General features: G+C 34.0%; 1 protein-coding gene across 1 annotated transcript in view; it reads left to right on the forward strand.

Annotated features, from left to right (window-relative positions):
• Nucleotides 1–27,512, forward strand: part of BBS9 (Bardet-Biedl syndrome 9) — a 283,034-nt gene that overhangs the window by 60,615 nt on the left and 194,907 nt on the right. Inside the window, exons 14-19 of the mRNA XM_036378769.2 lie at nucleotides 60–164; nucleotides 2,149–2,163; nucleotides 5,596–5,736; nucleotides 7,902–7,997; nucleotides 12,183–12,355; nucleotides 14,185–14,337. Of these exons, the coding sequence (XP_036234662.1) occupies nucleotides 60–164; nucleotides 2,149–2,163; nucleotides 5,596–5,736; nucleotides 7,902–7,997; nucleotides 12,183–12,355; nucleotides 14,185–14,337 (683 nt within the window). The remainder of the gene's footprint in view (nucleotides 1–59; nucleotides 165–2,148; nucleotides 2,164–5,595; nucleotides 5,737–7,901; nucleotides 7,998–12,182; nucleotides 12,356–14,184; nucleotides 14,338–27,512) is intronic.

A 27,512-nucleotide genomic window follows, 5' to 3' on the forward strand; every position in this document is an offset into this window, starting at 1 on the left:
AATATGCTGCTTTCATTTGGATGCTCCTGTTAATTGATTTAATTTTGTATTGTTTTTAGAACCAGATTCATCTGAAACTGTGGTCCTGTCTGTCTTTTTAAAGGAGAATTGTTCTCCACCAGATCTAGAAGGGACTTGCATGGTTTCATATCATATACCAACAGGTGAGCCACTGGAGACTTGAAAGTGATGTTCCTTTTTTTTTTTTGAGGCCTTTTCCCCTATGTGTTTCTTATAAATCTTATTTTGAAATTTGCTAAGGGCAATAATAATGAAGAAATAATGTTTATCTAGTCTTCAGTTTTAGTTAATATTTTATGTTGCATCAATTTGTGTAATTTGTCTTAAAGAGGAAAAATCAGAAGCTTATTGCTTGGGAAACAGCTGTACCAGCTTTCTCACCCTGTCCTATCAATTTGTTTCTGTTCTGTTTCACCTCTTGGAGTGAGAAGTTGATTACATCTTTATGACTGTTCACCCTCCTGGTCTGCCAACAAATGTGATGATAATGCCTCCTCACAGAGAATGAGATCTGAAAAAGCACTGGGAATGATTATTCCTCACTTCCTTTTTAACAGATGAACATACTCATTCCAAATAATAAACTAAGCCCAAGAAATAGAAACCAACTCGTTATTTTATGTGATGTTACAGTGTCCTAGTAATAGAATATGTAAATTTATTCTGCTATCCATAACTGAAAGTTTATTAGCTTAGTGTTCTACACACAGACTTGTGAATGTGTCAGGCTACTGAGAAGCTGTATTTAGGCAGGACTTCCATGTTAAGTGCTGCATAAACCAGTTTAAGCTGTCAGTTCTTCACTTCTTGCTGCTTGGCTTTGCTCCTGCTCTTCCTCCCCTGTTGTGGTCACACAGTCACCAGTTGTTTCTCAGCCAGATTTGCTGATTTGGTTCACTGTGCAAAGACAGAGCTGTGCCAGCACAAATGAAGTAGATTGGCATGAAAGAAGTGCATGTGTACTAAGGGCTTCTGTGGAGGGTGGTGGTCTTGAGTGCCTTATCCTATATCGACACTTTTATGTAAATATTTTCTTTGTATCACTTCACACTTGAAGCATTGTGTTTATGATGGTAGTCTTGGCTGTGCGGTGACTGAAATGTTTATTTCTAGAAAAATAATGAAATGGGTGTTTCTAAAGAAAAGGAAGCCCTCCCTTTTAATTGGGAACCTGAATGAACAGCTTGTTAAACTTCAGTCCCTCTGTCCTCTGATTCTGACTGCATATTCCTTGTGAGATGCTGTGCATTCATAACTGTCCAAATTAGTGATGTGGCCTTAGACAGGTTTTTAGAATGACTGAATAGGTAGCACATTAGTTAGTGTCTTGGATCCTCTGATTTTGAAAGCTTGCTTTTTGTTTTGCTGGTCTTGTTTCTCTAATTTTGCTTCCTAAGACTGGAAAATAAATGTATTATTTCTTTCAGGTAATGCTAATAAAGCTTAAATTATTTTGGATATTAAGTTGGATTTTGCAACCCTTTTGGTTAGGGAAGGAAGAAAAGCTTGCATCTTGAATATGTTTGATGGTTTACATTCTATTAAAAAAAAGAACAAGCAGAAATGACAACTAACAGAATTATTAAAACTGAAGAATAAATTTTAAAAGCTTATCTTTGGTTGGTTGAATTTCAAAGACTTCTAAGTAAAGGAACATAATTAGGGTTAGGGCTAGGATCTGCTAATTTTTTTATTTTTATTTAAATAATTATTTGAGATAATTCTGTGAAATTACGTACAAATACTAGTGTTACTTGGCAGTCAAATCCCTAAGTGTAATACCCTAGTAAACAAACTTTAAGACTTTTGTGACTTCATTTTATCTGAACAGAGACTGTTTCCTCTTTAGTTTTTAAAGATATCCATATTTGTGGCCAAATCACTCTTCAGTCTATCTCTGTGGGATTCAGACAGCTGAAGCTTGATGAGTCAGTCACTTGGATGGAGTTGCACTATTGATGAATGTGGTCTCATGTCTGTTTTTGGCTAGTATTACGTCTTTATGTATCGTCTACTTAATAAATGTGGCTTAAGTTTTTAAACCCCTCTTATATTTCCTTTTTTAAAATTTTAGTAATATATAATGTTTTTTTTTCCCATTTTGTCCTGTTGCTGCTCATATGGCAGAGCTCAATCCTGAAGGTGAGTGAATGCAAAAATTGCCAAGTTTTATGAGTGACAGTGTATGCTGAATTAAACAGATTTGGAAGGGAGCTGTTATTTTACCTATTATTTCTCTAAGTTCTTATTATTCTTGGTTTGATGCTATGAAGCTGTGGATATAGAGAACAGAAGGTCATAAGGACATTTCTTGGTGAAGCATATTGTACTTTCTCATTTGTAACATGGGAATTTTGTGTAAGTATTAAGTTCTTTGTACATTGAGATTGGAAATTGGAAACAATTATACTTTCTTATATCTGTTTTTTTCCCAGGTTTAGCAGCTAGGCAGCTAAATTATATCTTTGGTGCAACTGAAACAGCCATTAGGCATTTATGCTATTTGGGCTGAGTAGCTCTAAGAATGATGTCACAACATGTCTTCATTCCAATTCCTATTGGAAACATTGCATTCAAGGCTGCAAGGCTGCTTTCTGTCTGAGACTACCAGCAGTACAAAACTTAGCTGTGATTGTGGTAGATACAATTCATGGATAAGGTACAATTAAGAGACAAAAAAAGACTGGAAAATTAACTTACGTATATGAAGACTAAAAAGAGAAGGGTGGTTTTTGCAGTGTAGCTGTAGATGTGTTGAAAAGATGTGCTGCTTGTAGAAGATACTTTATGAACTTTAAAAATACACATATTAAATACACATTCTGTCGTGTTTTGAGAAAGTAAAAAAGTTGATTGTCATAGATTTAGAGATCAACTGAAAGGGAGTTTCCAGTTTTGCAGTTTTTCTAAACAAAAGTTATAGATGGATATATGAGAGTCTTATTTTTCAATACTTATACTCTTTTGAGCTTACTAAGTGCAGTAAAAAGAAGCAGGAAGGTAACTGTTACCATTCCCCACCTTTTCTGGTTTCTGGATATTTCAATGGACCTTGAGGTGTTGTACAGGAAATAGATGCTCGAAACATCTCAATAAGATATTGCTCTTGACAAGAATAACTGTTACCCTGTGGCATGTTTCTGCTAGACAAAGTAATTAAAAAAATTAATGATCAATAAACTGCATAAAAACAACTGTATATAATTTGAAAGGATAGTATTCTAAAAATGAAGGTTGGATTTTTGTTTTAAGAAATATCAAACCAAGATGAAAACCTTGTCCTGAGGAGAATATAGCAGAGCACGGTAGAATTATCTGTGACAAAATCTTTTTTGCGTTACTGTGGGATACATTGCACTATATAAACTCAGGGTCAACAATACCAGAGCAAATATTAATTCTCTGAATATTTAGCACGCTAAATTGGGACATCTGAGTTTTAATACTTTTTGCACATTAATTTATATTTAAAATATAACTAAATAAATGCATGAGGAATTTGAAAATGAAATAGTATCTACAGGGCATGCGACTGTTTTATTACATAAGTACATAGTATGCCTTTAAATACTAGCACCTTATGAGATAACATTAAACATCATCTGTTTTTTTCAGATTAGAGGAGAATCTGAATTTTTACTTCCTTTTTTTTCCTTCATTATAGTGCTAAAATTGTGTATCATGCAAAGTACTACAACTCTAAATGAAGTGAGATGTGTTGCTAGACACATTGATGGGTTGAGGAAATTGTGCTTCCCACATGTAGCTACTACTTTGTTTCCTTAGTGCCATTTAAAATTCTGAAATACTCTGAAACATTTCCCAGCAAGTTTTAACTGTAGTGATAAATTTTGTTGCAGCTTTTTCGTTTGTTTTTCTTATATGTAGCTGTTTTGGATTAATCAACTAGAAATCTCCCCAGTCTCCTCCAAAAGCTAGCTAATACTTGATTTAGTTTTGATTTGACCTTTGTCTGAAGTATTGAAAAGTTATGTTTATGATGAGGTAGACTGACAGCAAACCACATAGAAAAAAGCTGGTCTGAAAAAAAACAAGAAAAGTGTCTTGTTTTAAATATAAATAAAAATCTTTTTGCCTACTTTTGCTACTAATATTTCCTGTTGATGAATCTCCTTATCTAAGTTTAATACTAAGATGCTTGTGTTATGCTGTCATCAGAAAAATTTTACTTTTCCCATCAGATGATGAAGATACAGTTGAATGAATCATTCTGACAGATCATGGGTTTATTTTCAACTATTCCTTTAGGAATTTTCCTTTGAACCTGGAGATACTCTAATTTTGAAGACCTGTCTTCAGTTTGAATGAGTCTTCTGCTCAATTTTCTATGATTTTATATTTATAAGCTGCTGCAGAACAGTTGCTTGTAGGCATTATCAGCCAGCCAAAACAGCTTGTGATTGACAAGCACAGGGAATAATCTGAGCCTTATGATAGCATTTTTTCCCTGAAATGAGTCTTAGAAGTAGTTTTTTCATTGGAAGAGATCTGAGGAGCAGCAAACAAACAAAATTACTAGCAAAACAGGTTTCTTGGATGGCTGTTGAATGTTTGAGCTCAATTTTTATACTCTCTGTGTATACCTCTGTGTACCTATCAGTTTCATGACTTTTCTGACACCAGCTTACTTTATTGTCTCTAAAAATCTATTATGTTAAACAAGGTTTTCCTGTAGATGCTTCATCAAAAAATTGTCCTTAAAAATCCCACAATCTGTCTTCTCAACAGAGCAAGTACTCCATATTTCACAGCAATGAGCACTTTTGCCTTTTGCATAGAACATACCAGGCAATCTCTGACATGCCAGCAATTTCAAACAATATTTATATCTGAGAAAATTTTTGACACATTCAAATGTGTTTTCTAATGTTAATGTTAAAACTTCCTCTTTTCTCCTGCACCATTCAGATGAAATTGCTTGTGATAGTAGATCCCAACATTCAGGGCAGTAGCTAGTTGGTTCTACAGTTCTGTTTTATTATGATGCAATAAATTGAAATACAGAATTTAATATAGATTTAGGATGTATCCATTGGATACATTCTTTTTCTAAGCCACAAACCTCTGACAGATAATATGAAGGTTGCATAGATGTTATTTAAGAGTGTATAAAAAAGAGTAAATATACTTATAAAGAGCATTTAGTTTGTGATATTCCTGATGAAAATGTTGATGCTTCAGTTCTGTATTTGAAGCTTTGGGAGTAATTGCAGTGGTTTTTTTATGTTAAAGTGGTAATGTTAGTTTAGAGCATTAAATAAAACTAATCTTCATGGCATGTTAGTTAGTGTAAGTATCGTATGGAGTAGTTTTACTAATAACTCTTATTTTCCCATCTACATAAAGATGTCCACTTGAGAAAGTAATTGGAAGTATTCAAATTTAAAGATATTTTAGGTGGAAAATTTTAGGAAGAATGAGAATTTTATATAGTTTTGGTTTTAAGACATTCCTTAATCACATTAAATAACTTGTTATGCCTCTTTGAGGACAGCTGTATTAAGTATCCTGTATTCAGAATGTGGAAATGAAAAATCTGTGTTCTCATTTTAGGAATACCAAGAGTTTCACAGTGTAGTTTCAGTCTGCCTTTGAAGTTAGTTTGCTTTCCAGCTCAACCTTCAAAAGCAGCAAACCACAAGCTAACTATTGATACCAACAAACCTCCCATCAGTTTTGTCACCATTTTTCCAGGTAGGTTTTTAAATATAAAAGGTGTTAGAAGCTCCCAACAGGAATTGTTTGTCCATGTGAAGTAATGAAGTAATTAAAAAATCTTACGTTAGTATATTAAAAAATATATTTTGGAAGAAATGATGGCATAATATTTCAACAATAATACACCTGGGGTAGTATACCCGTCTCTGGTAAAACTGCAGATTTCTTTACATGGTATAGATCTAATTTTTATGTATGCAGACAGTAATTTTACATAAAATTACTTAAGCAGTGTTGTAATGGGGAAAACATGGGCATTCATTTAAAAAAAGGTGAGCAGGGCAAAGCAGGAGTGGTAAATGTTGTACGTAAGGGGTACATTTGCTTTGGAGGATGACTTGTGGAGTATTTGATGTATCAGTCTGAAGCTGATTATATTTAATAATTTCAGTTACCTTCTTCAACCAAAAAGAAGACTTGAACATATTATTATTTTCTGATGTGCGAAACCAAACTATGTTCTCTGTTCAGCATTATATTAAAGTAGCATGAAGGAGAAGTTCATTTCCACTTAGGACTGGAGGAAGAATGAAATTGAGTACTATGAAGTGTAATGTTAAGAAGATAAGTTTTGCTGTAATTATGTGCTTGCAATTGGAAGAGAGAAGAGGTGGAAGTTACCACAGAGTACTCTGTGTACAATATGTTCTAATCATAAGCAAAGAAATAAAAATTGAGGATGCATTACACAAAATGTTTCCATGCAGGAAACCAATATCATGTTACTGTGCACTGGCAAACTAAGTGCTAGTTGCTGATATTAAATAAAATATAATACATATAACTCAAAAGTGGAGAAAAATGTTATCTAGAGATTTCAAGAGAATTAAAGGAAAGTGACTCATTTGGCTTAATAATGCACAGGCAAAAAAAAAGATAATACAGTTGACTTCAGGAAATATTTTGTGGCTATATCATTGGTCTAAATGATCATATTAGCACAAGAAGAAATTAATAAACAGGGCTTATAACGTGATTGTGAGTAAGTTCAGTCTGGCAGTGATTAAGTTTTAGAAATTCAGATGACTAAGGTTCTGGAACAATTTGCTAAGAGCTGTATGGGCCAACAACTTTATTATTGTATTTTTAAGGTTTAGCTGCATCTCTTTAAAAGCTTATATAATGTATTTGTCTGAGAACAGTGATGTAAGCTTTGTTGGTGTGTTGTTGTTTCTTTGTTTTGTTTGTTTTTTTGTAGTATGATTCTCTTCATTTTAAGGGTAAATATAGCTTTACTCTCAACTGGATGTGCAACATTTTTTTAAGGGTCTCTATTTTGAGGTTTTTAATAATGAGCTTCCATTATGGCTAAGCAATAATGCTTTCAGAATAGCACATTGTATTTTATTTTTAGCCTAGGGATTCATTGTTGAGAATACAAAACAAAGCATAGGACCAAGAAGGTATTAAAATGTTCTGATTTCAGTTCATTCCATTTACAGTGATTAAATAAAAAGAGTATGCTGTTTATTATGTTTATATTTATTATTTTGATGTAATTTGTGAACAAAATTTGAATTGGTAAATGCAATAAAAGTAGTATCTCTTCTCCCTTTTTTGCCTTATTTTCAGGAGAAGTAGTGGGAGTAGTGGTGACAAATAATAGTTTTAAAAACATGATATTCTAAAATTAATCCTTTTTAACTGGTATAATCCACTATATGGAATGAAAAGAAAGATATGCATGGATGGACTTTGCAGAGTAGCTGGTTTTAGCAAGCTGAATGTTTGTTTTGCTCTCTGCTGAAACCTAAAAAGAGAGTGGGTTTAACCATTTTAATGATAATTTCTGCAAAAGTTTTGCATAAATATCTGAATTAAAGGTGACCTTGCATCTGGTGAAAGTGATAGTCTTTGGGCTGTACAATAATTGCAGTTCTTTTAGAATGTACAGACTGAACCTCTGGGAAAAAATTTTTTGTTTTCAGGCTGGGGAAGGGAAACAGTGTGTGGCTCACATTCCACCTCTGAATGAAGGAAGGGTGTACCAAACTGCTGATATTTGTTACTTTTGAACCTAAGAAGGGAAACAATCACATTCAATTGCTTGTGCAAAGATTGATATAGTCCTGGCAATGGATTGAGTTTTGCTGAATGCCAGTGTCAAATTACAGAAAACGGTATTTAACTTTCTTTTTCAGACTTTGTTGATCCGTCTGAGGGTGACCAAGCAAATGCTCTCGGATTTCAGTTTTTAACTGGTTCAAAAACCACTCTTCTTGCTTCAAAAACATCACGTAAGTTCTGTCAGTATTAGGGTAAAAGAAGCTTGATTATCAGTTTGAATATGTCCAAAATGAAAATGTGGATCATACAAAAAAGGATAATCAGTGTTTGTAAATTACCACAGGAGTTTCAAAGTGTTAATTGATGGTTTCTTACCTCCTTTCAAAAATAAAATTGTATAACAAAACAAAAAATCATACTCAAAATATAGTACACTACAGTGGTAGTTCTCTGAAGAAATTGGATTTTCTTAAAGCTTTTAGCAATGTTTTTATTCATAAACTAAAACTGTCATTATAATAATGGAAAAACCCCTCATCTTAAAGGAATTTCAACATCTGTGTTTGGAATTAGTCACCTACTGAAATTTTTGAAAGGGATTAAAAAGCAAGTTTCTAGCTTCCCTCTGACTTTGAGTCATCCTTCACTTAAATTAAGCATCAGACCCTAGTTGTTTCTCAACATCTGAGTAAATGCCCATCTCTTCTCTTTAGGTGCCTGTATATCTTTGTAAGTAAGAGATTATGGATTCAAGATCCTTCTTATTATGTTTAAAGAGTGTATGAACATGCATGTAGATAAGCTGTTACCTGGTCCAGTATCTCTTGTATAGGGCAGTTTGTGATTTAAGTAGTCCTGTTCCAGCCACCTAAACTTGTGCTCTTTGAAAGAGATAGGTTCTCTTAATTTTCAAGAGTTTATGGTCTTGCTCTGTACAACTGCTCAACTTGCTAAACTCTTTCTTGGCATGTGCCTTGGAACCACATAAGTTCAATTGTGTTTAGCATTTTCCATGCCAGCAGAGCACAACAAATTAAAAAGCTAGAAAAGCAACTGTGCACTGCAGAGGGTTCAGTTGGAACACTCTGTGAATGCTTTGTGGAAACTGCTTTGAGTGAAAAATCACAATTTGGTTTGTCAATGTGAAATTTTTTCAACACTGAGATAATATTCCTTACTGTTTTCAGAAATCCATATTTGTGATGGGCAATATAAATATTGATGGGGTCAGCTGTGACCTATGAAATAATATTTAATACCTTTTGTAATGTAATCATATGTGTTAAAAACAGAAACCATCTGGAGAGTAATTTTCATTTTACCAGGAATTGTTTTACATTTCTAAGGATCAAATCCATCTGTATTGTTTTTTGTATGCATTATTTACATGCTGTTTTATTGTTACTTTGTTTTTAATATTTCTTTGAATAGGAGATCTTAAACAGATTTAACTAAACTAGAAGTGCAATAATAGTTTTTAAAAATCAAAGAATTGAAAGGATTTGCAAATAACTTTTTCCTGGATTGCAGTTCAAATCTTTGATTTGGACTTTCTCTTGCATCGTTGTTAAATCTGATTGCTGTAAGGACAAATTTGTTTCTGTGTAATGAATATATTTTAGTTTCTACTGAAGGCCATAACTTTTAATCACATACACCCCTACCCCCAATCTTCAATCTTTTCCTCTCAGGTTTGTTTATTCACCAGCTAGGAATGACGCTTGCAGTCTTAGAATAAACTTTCCCACACTGCTTTACTTGTGAAGTTTGCTTTACGAAGGAGCTTCACAATGTCTGTTTCTCCTAGTGTGGCTACTCATTTACTGTGTATGGGAATCCTAACTTTAGAAAACAAATGAGTACTATGATGTCACTTTCTATGTTAGCAGCCTGTTTCCAGTATCCACTTCATGCATTGAACTGAGTGGGTTAGAGAAGGTCTTAGGTGGGGAATGTGCTTATTTGAAATGTAACTAACTAAAACTTATTTAAAGGTAGATACTTGTAAGAACTCTGATAGTCAATCATAATTCAGAATATTTTTATAAACAGAGACTATGGATTATATAAAAGCATTTTTTGGTAGAATATCATGATACTGAAATGATTGTGCTTGTCTGAACAGATCTTCTGTGAAACTAATGAATGTTGATGAAATTATGTATGATTTGATAGGTACTTACTCTGCTATGTAACACTGAGTTTATACTTTGTAAAAGCGCTTGTATAGCATTTTAACTGAGGAAATGTTCTTCAAAAAGAAACCTCTATGTGTAGATAAAATTTTACTAGAAGAAATGGTATTTCAGAAAAGTAAAAGAAGTTTTTAAGGTCAAATCTTATTTCTGGTTTTCCATGAAAGGAGTTTATAATGGACAATGGAAGAAGACCTCTTTTCCAATATTCCTTATCAAATGGACCTTAAGTTCTGAATGGGAAGAGCTGCATGTAGCAACTAAGGTTGCCAGGTTCAGTTGGGTTTCGTTGCTGAAGCTGCAAACAGGAACAACATCTGTTTTCCTGTTAGTTTTTAATTCTATTAGCTAATCCCTTTTAACCAGTGTAGCAATTCAAGATATTACTTCAACTTGTCAAGACTGCTGCAAAGAAACTCAGACTGAAGTAGGTATTGACAGAAAATATATAATAAAAGTAGCTTGCAGCAGCTAGATTAAGACTTTAAGGCATTTTTTTTTGGGCTGAAAATTTTAAAATTGTGTTTTAATGAAAATTTAAGAGGGCTTGACTGCTAACTGTGGCTGGGGGGTTTTTCTTCTGATGTGGATTTCCTAGCTGAGAAGTGAACTGAATCTTCTAAAGTTCCTACTCGCTGAACAGCTATTCCTAATGCAGGTTGTACTATTTGGACAGCCAATAGTTGTAGTGTGAAAAGACTCTGTAAGCTATTTAATTTATTGGTGCCCGTCAGTTTTCTGCTTTTCTGATAGAGAAATTTTTGAAAATCTGTTGTAATTTTCTGTAATGGGGCTTATTTTAACAAAAAGACTACTACAAATTGGTTAACCATCATAAAAGCATGGGATGAACAGAAGCACAGTTACTTATTTTTTCTCTTTCACTGTATTTCTGTTTAAAGCATGTGTTTAGTTTAACTACAGATTCTCAGTTTTGTAACGTTTCCAAATCTAATTTGTCCTTTTTGAGACTTGGAACATCACAGAAAAGCAAATGACTGCAATGTTCTCTACTCAGACCATGGTAAAATTAGATTGTGTTTGTATTGACCAACAAACAATGTATGGAAACTAAATGTGCAATTTGGAGGAAATTAGTTTTGTCCTTTTTAAACCATTAATGTATTAGATATGTCAATTATAAATGGAATGACTGTTGATTTGGCCTGAAAACATCTGAGCTAATTTCCGTCAAGGAAAAATCACTTAAGGCAAAGTATGGTCATACATCCAAGTAAGTCCAGCCATTACATTGTGAGTGTTTAAAAAATGGATATTAGGTCGAATGCTATCTTTAGCAGATGGTGTTCTTTTCTTTAACAAGCATGTTTTTAAATAAAACTTGCTTCTTTCCTGTTACACTGTAAACAGAATTTGTCATTTGGTATTCAGTGAAATACATATCCCGGGAATGATGCCAGTGGTAATGTCAAACAATCTTGAATTAGTAATGTTGAGAAAATTTAAAATAAGTACATTCAAGTTTAAAAGAATTCTGGTTAATTTGATTTACTGTGGACCTTTTTAACAAGGGCAAGAAACAGGAACGATTTTGTGTCAAGTTCTCATAGCTACATTTCTATCTATCTTTTTTTTGTTAGTTATTGGCAGATGTGTAATGAAAAGATGTAAGGACCTAATGTTTGAAAATGCTTTTTCTGAAAAAATTAAAATTAAAAGGCTGCTATGATTTTCCACACTGCTTTTCTCAACTTTTATTAGTTATTATCAGTTAATTCTGTTAATTAAACTAATAGTAATATTAGTTAATTCTGATTTCATAGAAGCTGGAGAGAGGATTATATGAACATGAACTAGAAATAGAATCTCATTCCACTAGCCTGGTACATTGAAATGCACTAAAATCTGATGAGTTAAATGAATTTGCTGGGACAGATAACACTAGCTATCAGGATTTGGTTTTTCACTTCAGTTTATATTAACACTTTTCATTTCTACACTGAGCCATTTTTACCAAGTCATAGTATGAGTTGGATAAGAATCAATTTCACTAATATTAGTTGTATTTAAAGTGAAGCAGCACAGTTAATAAGATACAAGTATTTCTTTAACACTACTGAATGTACATGTCTTAAGGAAATCTGTAGACTTTGGGTACAGTTAACAAATTCTATTTGAGTGTTAGCTAAACTGTTGTGTAGCGAATTTATGTGTCAGAAAACTGTGTTTATTATTCTTTATTTGTTCTTGCACTCAAAGAACGATACAGAATTCAGAGTGATCAGTTGGAAGACCTTTGGCTGGTAACGAAAGAGCTCATACACCGACTACAAGAGCATTTCAAGAAGCAAAACTGCAAGGATTTTGCATGTACCTTTTCTGGTTCAATTCCCCTGCAAGAATATTTTGAACTAATTGATCGACATTTTGAGGTATGTTATATAAAATGTGAATTGCTAATGGTCTGCTAATTTAAAAATACTTTTTAGTGCAATAATTAATCAGATTATAACTATAGTATCACAGGCATTTGGCTTTCAGAAAATACAGTTGTATCAAAGGGAAAGTCCCTTCAGATTTTTAAGAAACTGCCCTTGTAGAAGTATCATTGGAGGCTCAAGGAAGTTTGCTAGACCAGAAATAAAAGAAATGTAATTACTTATTCCTGTTTGGCCATGCAGATGACAATGAAGAATCTCCAGTAGTTCAGCTAGCTTGTAGGAATAGCTAATCAATTAAAATACATGCATTCTTTCCTCCATACCTTTCCCATAAAAAGAGATAATTGCTATTTGAAAATTTCTGTTAACTCATATATTTGAGCAAAGCAACAACCTAGGTAGGTAGGAATGAGAAATACTATTGGATGTTTTTTCATGCTGCCAAACTTTCTGCGAGGTGGAGCTGTCACTGCCCAGAAAGATGGAAGGTGTCGTTGGGATTTTCTGGGATATTTTGAGTAGTCAGCCTAGATCCTGGTCTATATTTCAAGCTCTTTCTATTTCTATTTTCTTTCAACTGATTTGAGAAGAAAAAAAATGTTAATTTTTAAAAAAAAGTGAATGTTTTTGTAGAAATACCTTAAACCTAGGCTTCTTTAGAGTATATAGCAAGCCTTAAATACATTGAAGTTCAAAATACAGGTGTGATTTCTGGGATGCTAATTTAGACTCTAAATACATTGTAGCTGGTTCTTTTAAAATTTCTGAATTTATACTGTAATTATCTGATCTAAAAAATGTCAAATGATCTATTAAAGGCATTCCTATGCTTCCATCCCTGTTAGTTTTCAACATACTGTGGTTTTTTTTTGGCAAGCTTAGGAGAAAATTACCTGAGTTATCCCTTAGCTGAGATGTCCCTTTTTTCCTACTACTTTTAGTAAAACTTCATAGTGTTTCTTTTTCCCTTAGCACCTCTGAACTATTGATCATAATAATGTACTGGACAGATTGACATCTGCTTATTTTTAAATATAATCTGGTATGTAAATTTAAGAAACTTCCCTTTTCTCTTCATTTTGGGGCACTTTTGCCTGCATTTGGAAAGCTGTGTGTCTTGATGCTTCTTCTGCTAGCTATAATGTCAGCTGTACAGAGGTATCACAGCTTTGTGAAAGACTCATCTTTGGTAATTTTTATTTTTGAGGTATGTACTGGAAAGTGTACATCAAGTGCCCAGATAATAAAAATTCTTATTTTATCTTTTAATCATTTTATCATTTAAAGGTTCTTTTGTGAGCACTTCAAGGAATTTTGTTACTGTTAGCTAATCAGTATAGATAAAAGGAAAGAGGATTTAAATTCCGAAAAAGACAATAATTTAGTCAGTACAGAATTCAGTACTTCTGTTCATGCTGAGGGAATAACTGTTTACTTTCTACTGCAATGAATATCAAGTCCAGTACACTGCATATGTGTCGTAAATAGCACACCAAACCAAGAAGAAGCCTTTGTGTCTTGGTGGTGAAACTTCATTCTTGTTAATAGGCTTCTAGATGAGATATTTATGCATTTTCACTGGTTATTGTGGCTGTTGACAATTAGTTTTGATTTCAGTGGGAAATGATAATTCTTGAAAGTGTTAAGCTTCACAAGGTGTATAAAGTATGAAACTGGCATAAATGGTATTCATAATTGAGTATTTGAGTATTACGCTCTGTCTCAAAAATTTTCCTATCCTTCTTGCATTTCATTTGGAATGTGCATACATGAATGTATATGACCCTTAACCTGAATTCTTGAAAACCCTTAAATTGCAGCTACGTTTGAATGCTGAGAAGTATCAGGAGCTGTTGTCTGAAAGGGCTGTGCAGTTTCGAGCTATTGAGCGGCGACTGCTGACACGATTCAAGGACAAAACTCCAGCTCCTCTTCAACATCTGGACACCTTGCTAGAAGGAACATTCAGAGAGGTCAGTTTGATTATGAGCCTAACCTTTCTTTATCTTGTTGGTAAAACCTGGCTTAAAGCACATAAGCTATGCTTTCCTGGTTACATTTACCATCCAAGAGACCAGGAAGCAGTAATTTGTTTAACCTAATAGTCCCTGTAACTTTCCAGATGATTTGCAATAGTTTTATTTAATCTGTGACCACAAAATCTTTACTCCTGGGTCATACCAGCTTGACAGCACATCATTCTTTCCTAACTGATGTTGATAGTGTAAATATTTTATAGTTCATGTGAAAATATTTTATAGTTCATAGCTTGTGTAAATATTTTATAGTACACTGTAAACTGGTGGAATGGTTTGGCTGGGGTAACATTCACAACAAAACTGTCTGAGACTGACCATGTCCTTCCTATGGGGATTTATGTTCTAATCATTTCAGAATGTGATATCTGCAGAAGAGCAGTGTTTTTAAAAAATAAATCCTTCCCAAACCATCCCCATACTGAACAAAGAATAAACCAATTTTTCTTCTTGCCTCAGCTCTGTGTTGCTTTAGGATAACTTTTTCATGATGTGTCTCTTTTGTAAAAAAGTTATTTTACATGTTTTGTGCTTTTCTGTTGGAGGATCTGATTTTACTTTCTGGCGTTCCTTGTTTGAGAAGCTGAGTCACAATTAGAGTCCTTACTGGAAAAAAGACTTACCTTTGCAGTGTTGTATATCACAACAACTAAAATCCAAAGGTGTTAAAGAAAAAGTATTTCCCCCTACTATTCATCTAAGAAGACATTTTAAATTGGACAAAATTGCCTTTTCATGTATGCTTTTATGTAAGTCAGATTTGCTTTTATTCTAGTCTGTACTGAGTTCACAGTAATATTCCAGTCTTTACTTAGTTCACATGAGTTCACATGAGATGATTTAAGTTTGAAGGTGGGGATTTTCTGGTTGCTTTAATAAATACTAGGTGTTGTGCTAGATGGGTTATTCTTTAATACTTTGAAATGGCATGACTAAATAAGCCTGAAAGATTAACATAAGAGAATTTTTTGATTCTGCTTTTGCTGTGTAGAACTTTTTGCCTTTTAACTTAAGGGCAACTGTGATGTGCTTGACAGTTTCCTTGTGTAGTTGATTTTGAAAGCTGAATTCTGAGAATATGGCATAAGTCAGGTTGTTGAAATAGATGCATGTTGCCAAAGCTTAGTTAATAAAGTCTTTAATACCAACATTAGATGACTACTTTTCTTAACATTACTGTTGTAGGCTTTTTGAATTGGAGTTAGAATAGGTGAAAGAAGAATGAGGAAAAGAGATTTCTTTTCAAAGAACAAATGTTTACATTTTTTCATAATTGTTTAAACTTGGTAGATTTCTTGGTAGATTCCCTTTGTAATTTCTTTTCTTTGTGGGAATCCCCTTCCAAAAAAGAAATGTTGTTATTGTTACTATAAAGGAAGTGTAGTAAAATGGTGATTGCCATAGAGACCCCACTGCTGCATGTGTTATTTTGAAAGTGAGAGCTGTGGCAGGATTTAATATTGACTCTTCTCTGGAGGTGAAATGAAATTGCTCAATGTTGCATTTTTGTATTAGAAAAGACCTTGTTTTCTTTAATTCAGTATCATATTCTGTCTTTATTTGAGCAAGTATGTCTAATGCAAATAGTTGAGGTATTCAAAATATGATAAATGTGTTTTCTGAAAAGGAATAATGAAGCAGTTTAAATATGAACAGTATGAAGTCTCACTCCAAAAATTCTTTTAGGCATGTAGCTTTTTGACATTGAAATAAATATGCCTTTTCTTATAATCGTCTGAGAATCTCATATACTCTCTTATGCTAAATATTTTTATAATGAGAAAATAAAAAATTGCCTTGTTTTATTCCCTCATTTTTCACTAAAGTAATTGTTATGTGCAAAGCAAAGCAAGGTTTTGTTACTTCTCACATTGTGTTTTGTACTCAGAAGGGAAATATCTGTATTTTGGTTTTATAGTGTATTCCAAACCTTTTCATCAAGAGCAGAAAGGGGTTTACAGTTAGTGAGTGTGTGATTTTATTAGTCTTTTTAATGCAGAATTTCCTTGGGCACTATATGAATTACATTCTTAGAATAATTATTATAGTGTAGGATTTTTTTAAAATTGAAACTTTAGTATTATAACCTCTGCAAATCCACAGAGATATAAAGATGCCTTGTATTGCTGCCTGCATTTCCTTGCAGATGTATAACCTTTTTATGAACAACTTTTAAAATACAAATAAAACAATGAATATTCTACTCATGTAGTTTCATTGCCTAGGTGTGATAAATACCTGCTTTAAACATGTTCTGTATGGTTTCTTTGCCCACCTGCAAATTGTTATGAATTTCTGAACTGATTCAAATTTTACAACTGAAGTAGATTGTAAAGGTTAATTTTCAGCTTTTCAGCTTCAAGTAACAGTTATGTTTGTGTGATAGGTAGGTAAATGTACAATGCCAAAGTTATAGATGTCAAACTGGAGAAAATTAATCAAGCTGCATTTCATTCCCTGGTAAAAAGTATTCTATTTATGAAGTAATTTCTTGCATTAATCCTTGTACATTTCCAACAAGGCAGGCCATATTTTGTGCCCCAATAAAATTGCTGATTGGTCTATTAAAAGGAAACTTGAGCTTTACTTTCCATCTTGACAGTAATGAGATGTGTAAGCAGGCATCAGTGCAATGCTGAAAAGCTTGTTTTTAGTTTTATAGTCCTGTTTACATTTTCTTCTAGAATTTTACTTTCTGAAGCAATATTTTAGATCTAAATAGATTCAAGTGAGTGTTAACAACAGTTAACAAATAGTGACATCAGGTGTTCCATTCTGGAAGGAAAAGGAAAGCTGTTATGTACATAGTAGTCTTGTACATTTGAAATAGGAAATGTTATTCTTATGATGTTTAAGGAGGATTTGTAGGAAGGTGCTATGAAAATATTAGAAAAAAATTCAATTAGAAATAGATGCCCACTTGATCTGCTAAAAAAAATTTAGATAGGCACTTGAACATGCTGCTAACACTTGCCCTAAAGGATTTTAATAAGATACATTTAAAAGCCATTGAATGGTAGTTGAGATTCCATATACATTTTGTATTTTAAAGGACTTCAAATATGAAATGAGATTGCAGCAAATTTTATGGTAGCTGTTGTAAACACCATGTACTTTGTATAATGCTCCCCTACCAGAGACTTGTTATTGCTTGAAAGTGCAGTTTAATAATCTTTTATGTCTACAATGTGTTTTCTGTCATAATAGAAAAAAATATTCATAGTTTGGCAGTAGCTGCAGGTTCTTACCCTGAAATCTTAATTTTCATGCATTAACTCTTGGCAAACATTACTTGGATTTCCAGGTACAAGCTGGAATTAATAAATGTCATAAAAATGAGATGCTTCAATTTCTTATTTCAACGCACATGGATTTTATCCTGCTGAATATAAGCAATATTTAGCTGTAAGCTGTGTTTAACCCTGTTTGGAAGCCTACCACAGCTACATTCTTTGAGGCAAGGAGGACGATGAATTTTAAATATGGGGTGGAGTTCTCCCAGGGCACTGACTGTTCTTTAGCCACTTTTAAATACTTAAAACATGAATCTGAGACAAGACTGAGCAGTTCCAGTTTACAAAAAAGAATGGTATTAGCAATCACTTCTACCTTGCATTGCTTCTGTTGGTATTACAAAAAAAAGTCAGAAAAAACAAGGCAAATCATGATTTTCCCCATATCCTCACACTTCCAACATACATAGTATAGTTCCCTTCCTATTCTTTGATGGCTCTATTGTGCAGTACCTCAGGTTTCCCCATGTTTTGAGGTCTCTTCATTCTCATCCTGGAAAACCACTGACTTTCTTGTGCTTCCCAATGATGAGATCTTATCTTTTACCCTGTTCCCACTCTCCCTCTGGCAGTTGCTTATTTGTGCACTGTCAAGCCAGTGCATGAATTAGTGCTGACTGGCAGCAGCCACCTACCCAGAGAAGAGGGATGATGCCCTCTTTCTCAGTAGAAACAACTAAATAGTGTTTCTCACCTCCCATTCTGCTAATTAAAATAAAATTAAAAAATCATATATAGAGGAACTGAATGATTTCTGGCTCTTCATGTTAAAATTTTGTGTGGTCATTGGAAATGACAGTTTCTAGGAATGGGCTGACAGAACAAATCTGACATAAATGACCAGCACAGTTCCATAGCCTTAGACATCTAGACTTAAGAACTGTGTATTTTCCAGATTGGCTCTTTTTAAGATCAGTGATACATTTTACTTTTCCTTCAGGTGCTTTATAAATTTGAGACCATCTTCCATTAGTGAAAGGATTTAACACATTTTTCTAACCAGAACTAATTGATGCTGAAAATGTGCTTCCTTTATTTTCTTGTAATTCAGCTATTCCTCTGTATTCATCTTATTTATTTTAGTATTGAATAACCTGTCTCTCATAAATAGTTGGCTGTAAGTAGTAATAAGGTGATTTTTCAATGTCACTTCCTGATCCTACTCAGTAAACAATTAGAATCTATCCAGATTATTTTGCTGTATTTAGTACACAGTTTGTATTTATCTAACCTTGGTCTTGCATCTTGGAAGTTTTGTATCTGAATTGCTTCTTGAAGAGATAAATGCACATGGGATTTTTTCACCTAAAAACTCTTCTTGAAACAAATAGTCTTTCTGATTTCATGAAGTGCTCATAGGTTTTTCTTTTAAGGTAGTAGGAAATAACACAATTCCTACAGATTTGTTTTCCAGTTTGACTTCCCTCATCTGCTCTCCCTTCTGGAAAGTAAAGTGTAGTTTTTTACCATCAGTTTGTTAAAAGTTGTCAACAAACACAATTGCTTCCTGGTAGAGACACCGTAGTTCTTCATTTAGGCTAAAGAAGGCAATTCCATCAGGAGGATCAATTTTAGTTACTTACATGGCAGTAAACTGTATAGGAATTTGTTGCCTGTTACTGAGAAAGCTTTATCCACATATAAAGGTAGCCCTTTTCCTTGAGGACTGAGATGTGAGCTGTCCCCTCATATACAGCCCTGGAAGTTAGTTGGGCAGCTTGGAGCATTCAGTTGAGACTTCTGAAGAAACAAATGCATTTTTGCTGAGGATTTGGAAGCCAGATGTCTCTAAATGAATGCACTGGTTCTTTTAATTAGTAATGTCACAGGACTTGTCCTTTCTCTTTCATGTGGGAGTCTTGAAGAAAGGTGCATATATTTTCAGAACATTGTGAACTTCATTACACAGCTTTTCTTTGACATAGCCTAATTTAAACAGAAAGAGGGACTATCTCATGGTTTTGAGATGAAATTTAAGCAACTGTACTATGAATGCCGGCTGCAAAAACTTAGGACTGGCCCATAGTTTTATGTTGCAGCACAAGATTGATGCTTAAATGTCCTTACTTTTGTTGTTTATTGTTGGTGTGTGGGTTTTTTTTTTTTTTTTTGTTGTTGTTTTTTTTTGGGTTTTTTTTGGGGTTTTTTTTTTTGTTTTGTTTTGTTTTTTGTTTTTAGGTTTTTTTTTTTTTTGGCAACTGTTTTGATCCTTTTGGAGCTTTTCAATCCCTTGTAATTTTCAGAATCAGACTGAGTAACAGTACTACAAGACAGGATCTGTTCTGGTCTCTGGTCTTAAAAGTTGATGTTTTGGTAATCAAATCCAAAGCTACCTTCATTTTCTTTTTGTCAAAGAAAGAAAAATATTTAGAGCAGCACACAATTAAAGCATATAAGATCAGATCTGCAGCTCAAAGAACATGCAGCTCATGTTAAACAGTTAACTGATTTTTTTTTTTCTTTTAATAAAAGCCTCCAAAAAAAGAAAGTTGTGATACAACAAACTTTCCAAACCAAATGTATGGAGAAAATCTTTTTCATCCATGAGCAAACTTAGAAGGCCAAGAGAAGTGCACTAAATATTTATGTTTCTTGAGATTTCAGCAGAATGTGTAATTAAACTAAATTTTGGACAGAACTTAAAGGAACTTAGAATCCCTCTGAGCACATCTTACATAACCAGACAATTGTGAGGAATTTTTAGCCCAGTGTTACTGATCATGCATGTTATGTCTCTCTTTTGTTGTGGTTTGTGATTAAGCAAGAGTGTTGCAACCTTGTTGAATAATATTTTATGTATTTAAATACTGTGTGCTGGTTCTTGTCCATTTTAGAGTATTTGACACTATCAGGCAAAGTTAGTTTTGGGTGTAAATCATTATGGGATTAAAAGAACTACTTGATTCCAAATTGTACCTTTCAAATGATATGATTTCCTCTCTGAAATTTGGCACTTCATATAAAAACCAATTAACAGTTGAAAAATATCTAAAGGTTAGCATACTTTGTCCTCCTTTTGGAACACTTGTGATCACTTTTCAGAACAGATCATTGGCTGATTTAAGTCCTCATTTTTCCTGGGAGCCTGGTTATAAAACATGGGGTTCTGGCCCAGTGTCCAAGGGCTTGCCTTTTGCTGGGGCTATTGTCACACATCTGGTTCACCTGCATTCAGCATCAGCTAGATGTGAATGTGAGGCCATCTGGAGGCTTTGCACCTGTGTCAAAGTCAAACAAAAAGGTGTACTAATACACCTTCCCATGGTACTGCACTGATGTAGCTGTGTGGCTCCCAGGTGGGGATGGTTCTCCATCTCCTGTCTTTCAGCTGGTGTGGAGCAATTCTGTGACTGTCTGCTACATTCTCTGCAGCTCTGTTTTAGTCTTTAGCTGTGCTGTTGGGGGCTGTACCAAGCAGTACTTCAAGTGCTCTGTCTTTTGGTCTCTGGGTATATGCTCTAAGTTTGATCTTGTATCTCTCCTGCTTAGAGTTTTCTGGAATCCAATTAATTCAAACTGGTGGCAACTCTTTAAGCTTTGGCTTGTTCCTGGTACTGAATTCCCCCCAAAAGAATGGGTATTTGACACTTATGATACTTTATAATTCTGTGAAGGAATTTTTATATGTGCATGTGTACATGAATTTTCTTGTTATCATGAAAAATAGGTGTGTGGAAAAGAGAGCCACTCCAATTGGGAGGTCCAAAGTTCTTTTCATCTGTTCAGCAAGAGGTTTGGATCTTGTTGCTATGTTTGTGCTTCCTTTCTCCCCTCTTTGCTTCTGTTTCCCATTTTTCTCTGCTCTCAGAGTAAGATTCCCCCAGCTATCAAATGACAGCCTTACATTTGATTTTTAAGCCTGTCATTTCTGGTTCTTGGTTGGAGACTCACATGATTGAGCTGACTCCTGGCTAGACAGTTTTTTTGTTCAAGGGAGCTGGAAATAGAACTCTAAGTTAGTGATTCTTGGTGGTTTCAGACTGTTAGATATTGTAATTTCTTTTGATATTTCCATAATGATTTCAGCACAAAGATGGAAAATATATTGAAGGCAAATGCCTTTGTCCTACTTAGATGTCAGTGTTCATGTACATGTGCATATACATATCTATAACTATTAATAATTCATCATATCTTCATTTTAGTCCTCAGAGTTGTTCCTGGGTGTCTTTTTAGTATTGTCTATATAAAATTCAGATTTCTACTTCTATGATAGTTGGTACTAACAGGTCCAGCACCTGAAATACTGCAGAAAAAAATATAATCTCCTAATTTTTCTCCTTATCTCTTTTCCATCTACTGATTAGGAAGCCAGTCTCATATTTTCTAATCTGTAATTTACTACACTGTTATGTGTAATACAAAGTAAGTATGTTCATAACAATTTTTAAAGCAAATACCATTTTCTAATGTTTTGAAAGGCAAAGTACTGTTCCTTGCCGTATTTTAACACTTGCAATGTTTGGAGCACTTGGATTGTTGGTGGTTTGTAGTCAGTGGCAAATAAAACTCAATATGTTCTGTTCACTAAAACACAGGGAATGTCATTAAAGGTCCATTAACTCTTTGTTCAAGCCCCTTAACTCTTTTCCTTGCTTATTAATCAGTTGATAAAAATCTCAAAAGTGATTGTTAATGATTGAGTATTCTCTCTCCAGTGGCACTTCTGACACACAAGGCCTCGGGAACTTGACATTTTGGGAATGATTCATTACTTGATTAGTAAGGACTTTTACCTCAAAGCAAAACCATTAGGGTTTATCATGCATGACTCAAAGGCTATATATCACACTCTCTTCTGTAATAGTCATTTTCCCCAGATAATGTAAGTGAGAGCTACACCCATAGTATAAATTAGCTCTTTTTGGCTTGAATAAATATGCTGTCCCTTAGAGGAGTTATATTTAACTTCTCTTGTTTTATTGCTGTTTTTGCTAAATGTAGTTTTTTCATAGCCACTAGAAGCAGCTTGTTGGCTATTACATATAATTAAAATTCTCTATTTTACTGGTGTTCAAATAGTGTTATGTTTCTATTTCCTTAAGACTTATTTAACTTTAACAGTGGAATACTTACAATATCATCAAAGACCCTTTTTATTAGAAGATGTATTCCAAAAAAAGGTCTGAAAGTAGTTAGCTGTTCTTGGGAAGCATATATTAGGATTACTGGCAAAACTCTTCTGTATTTTGGTCTGTGGTAGCAATTACTTCAGTGTGGGACAGTCTTGTGACAGGTTAGTCAGTTGTGGGACAAATAGGTAAATTGTTCACATTATCAGTAAGGGGTTTTTCTATTTTGTGGAGGGAATTAGACACATGTAAAAGCAGGAAACGGCACAGCCATCACAAGAGAAAGAGATTGGCAGTAGTATGTTCTTGTGTGGGTTGATATGGCAGAGAGTGCCTCAACTGGAGTCTGTTGGACTGCATTCAGTCTGGTCTGTCATATTTTCCACATAGGAGGGTTCCAGCTACACTGTGCTGTGTCCTACAGCCCTGTCTACTGAATTACTCCCCTTGAACCTGTGAATGGCCAGCTTTGAACACCCACTGCTCCATTCAAATCAGTAAAGGACCAGAGGTGTGATCTTTATTATTTTTTTTCCCCCCATTCCTCTTGGGGTGGGGTTCTCACTTTAGACCTATAGCACCATTGTGACCTATTGAAGGATTCCCCAGACTTTGGTTCAGTCCTCAGGGGCATGGGCAGGTTGTACCCTCTGGTGTATAAAGGCAACAGTAAGAAGTGATTTTTGTCACTCTTTGTGATATAAACATTCTCTGGCACTTTCTGTTTGTTTCATTGGCTTATGACTTTTTGAAGGGGAAGAAATAATGTTCCCTTGAAATGGTAGATCTTGTGTCCTCAGCCTAATATAAGGTCACCAGACCATATATGAGGGCTTTCTGTAGGGACTGAAAGAGCCTGTGGGCATTTGAATGAGTGAAAATGGAACCAGTTGGCTACAATTCCCCAAAGAAAGGAATACTGATAAGTTTTATTTCTTTGAAAGAAATGTCATATCAGATAATCAGATTATTGGATATCCTTGTCGAAGTTTAAATCGCTGACAGTCTCTTTCACTGGGAGAAGTGTACTCCATAGGCAAGGGAGGAAGTGCTATGTGGTAGTGTAATCAAAACTTGAATTAAAAAAAGAGACCATCTTCAAGGAAGGAGGGAAACACTCTTATTTCATGCTCCCTAGAAAGTTTTCAGTATCAGCTCTGTAATTTTGTAGTACAGAAGCATTTTGTAGTACAGAAGCATAAAAAATCTATAGCTAAGAACTACTGAGTGTATCTGGTAGTAGCCACAGTGTTTACTTTGAGTGTTTCTATACATGATCTTAGTGAAATTTCTCATTTTAATTGAATAGTCCAGCTATTATGAATTGACTATGACATGATTATGAATTTCTGCATGCAGTACTATGAGCATTTTTGGTGGCCTAGGAAGTAATTTTCATAACTTGCCTTTGGGTGGCTGTTGTACTTGTTTTACCAGTGTGTACATGGGTGCAGTGCCTTCAGATAGCTGAAATAAAACATTGAAGTAGATAATTTTCTGCTATAAGGTCAAGATAAGTGTACTGATTTCTGTGATATACAGTATATGACAGTTTTGCATTGTGCATGGATGTCAACTGTATGTTGGTTTCAAATTCACAGAGTAAATATTTCACAGACTTTCATACTTGGATTCAGTGAAATGCCTGGTTATATGTTCAGTATACCAACAATAAATACTAAGGGGAAGAGGTACATAATTCATGTAATTCAATAGCATTTTATGCCAAACTCAGATTTAAAACCAAACAAAAAGATCTCCCTCTCCCCAAAACAAAACCAAAAACCACACAGGAAATAAGAATTTGATGGCCAAATTAACTAAATTATTTGTTCATCTAATGCTTGCAGATCTTAATATCAGTTGGGTATTGAAGTGAATTTGGTTACTGTAGTAGCTGTATTGTAAACCCACCAGTACCAAGCTATTTTTTCTACAAACTTAAGCTAAAAATGTTTTACATCGGTCTGTACAGCTACTTATTTCCATTACCATAGAGAGAATGAGTATCTAAATTAATATTCTATTGTTCTTGGGTAGTCTTGCAAGTGTGAAAGTTTGATTTAGTCACTGGTGGTGGCTGGCCCAAGATGACTTCGATAGACCAATGTTAAGAGGTGGAAATAAGACCTCACATTATCAGTCCCCTGCTCTGCACACTCCTGTTCAGCTCTGTAAAGATTCTGTGTGGTATTACTTACTAGAGGCAGTATAGTAGTAGACTGTGGATTCCTGAAGAAAAAAATATTTCAAAAATAGTATAGGTGACTTATCAATTAAAAAAAAATTGGTTTCCTTGTGTGGATGTCCCTTGCAGTCAGCTCAGAGCTGCTGCTTTAGCCAGTACCTTTCAGCAGAAAAATGTGACTTGCGTGGTCATTCTCTCAATTTAGACCTTTTAATAAAAGGTACACTTTATATTGGAGCTAAACTGTTGGTTAAATCTGTAAACTGACAAAAACAAAAGAGAAAAGAACTTTCTTCTCCATTTCTTCTGCCAGTTGGCATCTCAACAGGTCTATTTTATATCTCAGTTTTGCTTAACTACTAACTTCTACAGAGTAAGTATTTCTACATTGTGAAGCCTATAATTATTCTGTTGTGGATAGTTTAAAGCGGTATGAAAAGAGAAAGTCAGTTAATGAAGGAAAATTTGGCATAATGAACTGTGGGGTTCAGAAGTCAGGAATGAAGAAGACAGTAATGATGAGTATCATAACTGCAGACATAATATTTTCAGGCTTTTATTAAATAGACTCTTCTGCCCATTCTGCTCGCCTTGAGTTCTTTGACAAAGTTTTGTGGCTGCCAATTTCTTGGTTTAACATCAGCAATTTGTTTTGGATACAGACTTAATGTTATTTAGATATCTTAAAATTAGGTGTTTGCTTGAATTTCTTGTTGGATGGACAAGGACCCTGAAATGTTGAGTTGACAGAGTTTGACCATAACAACTGTAGTCCTTCTTTTTCCAGAAGGCCTCTTGGTGAGCCTAGAAAACTGTATGTATGGCTGCTGAAGGCTATGCTTGCCAGTTAAATTCCTGTAATATGGAAAGGAGAAGTATGGAAAAAGACTTTATATATCACAGGAACTGGATTTTTTAAAATGGTATTTTTAAAGGAATCATTCCATTTCCCTTTAGGAAATCTGAAAGTATTTGGAATGGATAACATAATTTTTATCTTGTTCATTGTTTATATTTTTAAGGCTAGTCTACTTAGAAAAAGCAACACCTATTAAAGGACTTTGAATTCAGAGTCTTTCATGTTACAATGAGTCTATTTACTGCTGTCAGTAGGCTTGTAATATATTTAGCTTGAAGAGGTTAACAAGCATACCTTGGAGTGTTACTTTTATTTTCTGTTCTGTGACACTTAGCAAAATCCCATTATACAATTGAGTAGTATTATAATGTTAAAATGTTAATTTGTTCTGCATTCCGTTAAAATTGGATTTTTTTTCTTGTGCACTGGCCCATGCATTTTATACAAAACCTATAATTTAAACACCACTCCATAGAAATGCTCTAAATTAGTAACCTTTTGCCTTTGCTACCTTAATTACATCTCATTATTTAGTACTTAAAGAGCAACCTCTAGCTACTGGTTAAATATTTGCTAGCTAAATAGATTTGTCATGTTAAAGAAAACAGTAGCCATTTGCCTTGTAATGTGTTTAGGATTTTAGAGTTTTGAGAAAATTACGTGCTTCATGTGCTTTAACTTTGAATTTTTCCTTGTTTTTTCATTTCTCCTTAATGAGCATTTCAATAGATGTCTGTTGCATTTCAATAGGTAATTGAAAGTCTGTCTTAAAATAAGTATTTTGAAAAGGACTGTTGTGTTTTGACATGGTCTATGTCTTCTAGTTACTTTTATTCCTTTTAGCTTTTATAAGCATCTGATACAGTAAATTTCTCTTTTTATTGTGGAAGCAAATATAAAGCAGATTACCTGTTGGCTACTAATAGCTATATTTCAGATTTTTACCTCCTTTTGGGAGGAAGGCTGTTTTGTTTGATCCGAATCACAAGGAATAATATTCATTAAAACATCTGATGAGTTGTCTTTTCTTAGAAATTTAAAGATCACTTCTCTTTGGTCTTTTAATTGTATGGAGAAATTATACTGCAGAACTTATTAACTGCTTGCATAATGACTTAATCTTCAGTATTTTATTCACATCCACAATAGGTTGTATTTTTTGCTCTTTTTATTGCTTTGTCTTTTTCTATGTTTTAATTAGCATAAAACCATATGAAGAGATTATAATTTAAAATTACAATCAGTCAAAATTCCATAATGCTAAACACCCTGTCATATGCAAAGGCATCCTGTTTAATTTCCTATTCTACTTTTTTTTTTGTCTTTTTTTTTTTTTTTCTCAAGATCCACTGTAGTGGAAGCTAATTTACAACAGATTTGTCTGTCTGACTTGATTCCTACCCAGTACCAAACTGCTGCTCTCCTTATCTAGTTATTGCATTCTTTTCTGCACTGTCCATTTGCTTTTGGAAGCCAGTGTCTCCAAAAAGTTCCTTCACCCATTCTTCCCATATATTTTCTTATATTACAGGTTAAAAATTGCAGACTGGCATGGTTATAGTTAGAAGTATAACTCTCTGTTTATGTGTATGGTTGTAATACCACTGACTTTATTTTTAACAAACGCAACAGGGACAAATGGAGAAAACACATTGATGCAAATCTTCATCTTGTTCATGTGTTTTTGATTCTGTGGGAAA

Source organism: Molothrus ater, chromosome 1 (assembly GCF_012460135.2).
Source record: "Molothrus ater isolate BHLD 08-10-18 breed brown headed cowbird chromosome 1, BPBGC_Mater_1.1, whole genome shotgun sequence".
Taxonomy (NCBI): Eukaryota; Metazoa; Chordata; class Aves; order Passeriformes; family Icteridae; genus Molothrus; species Molothrus ater.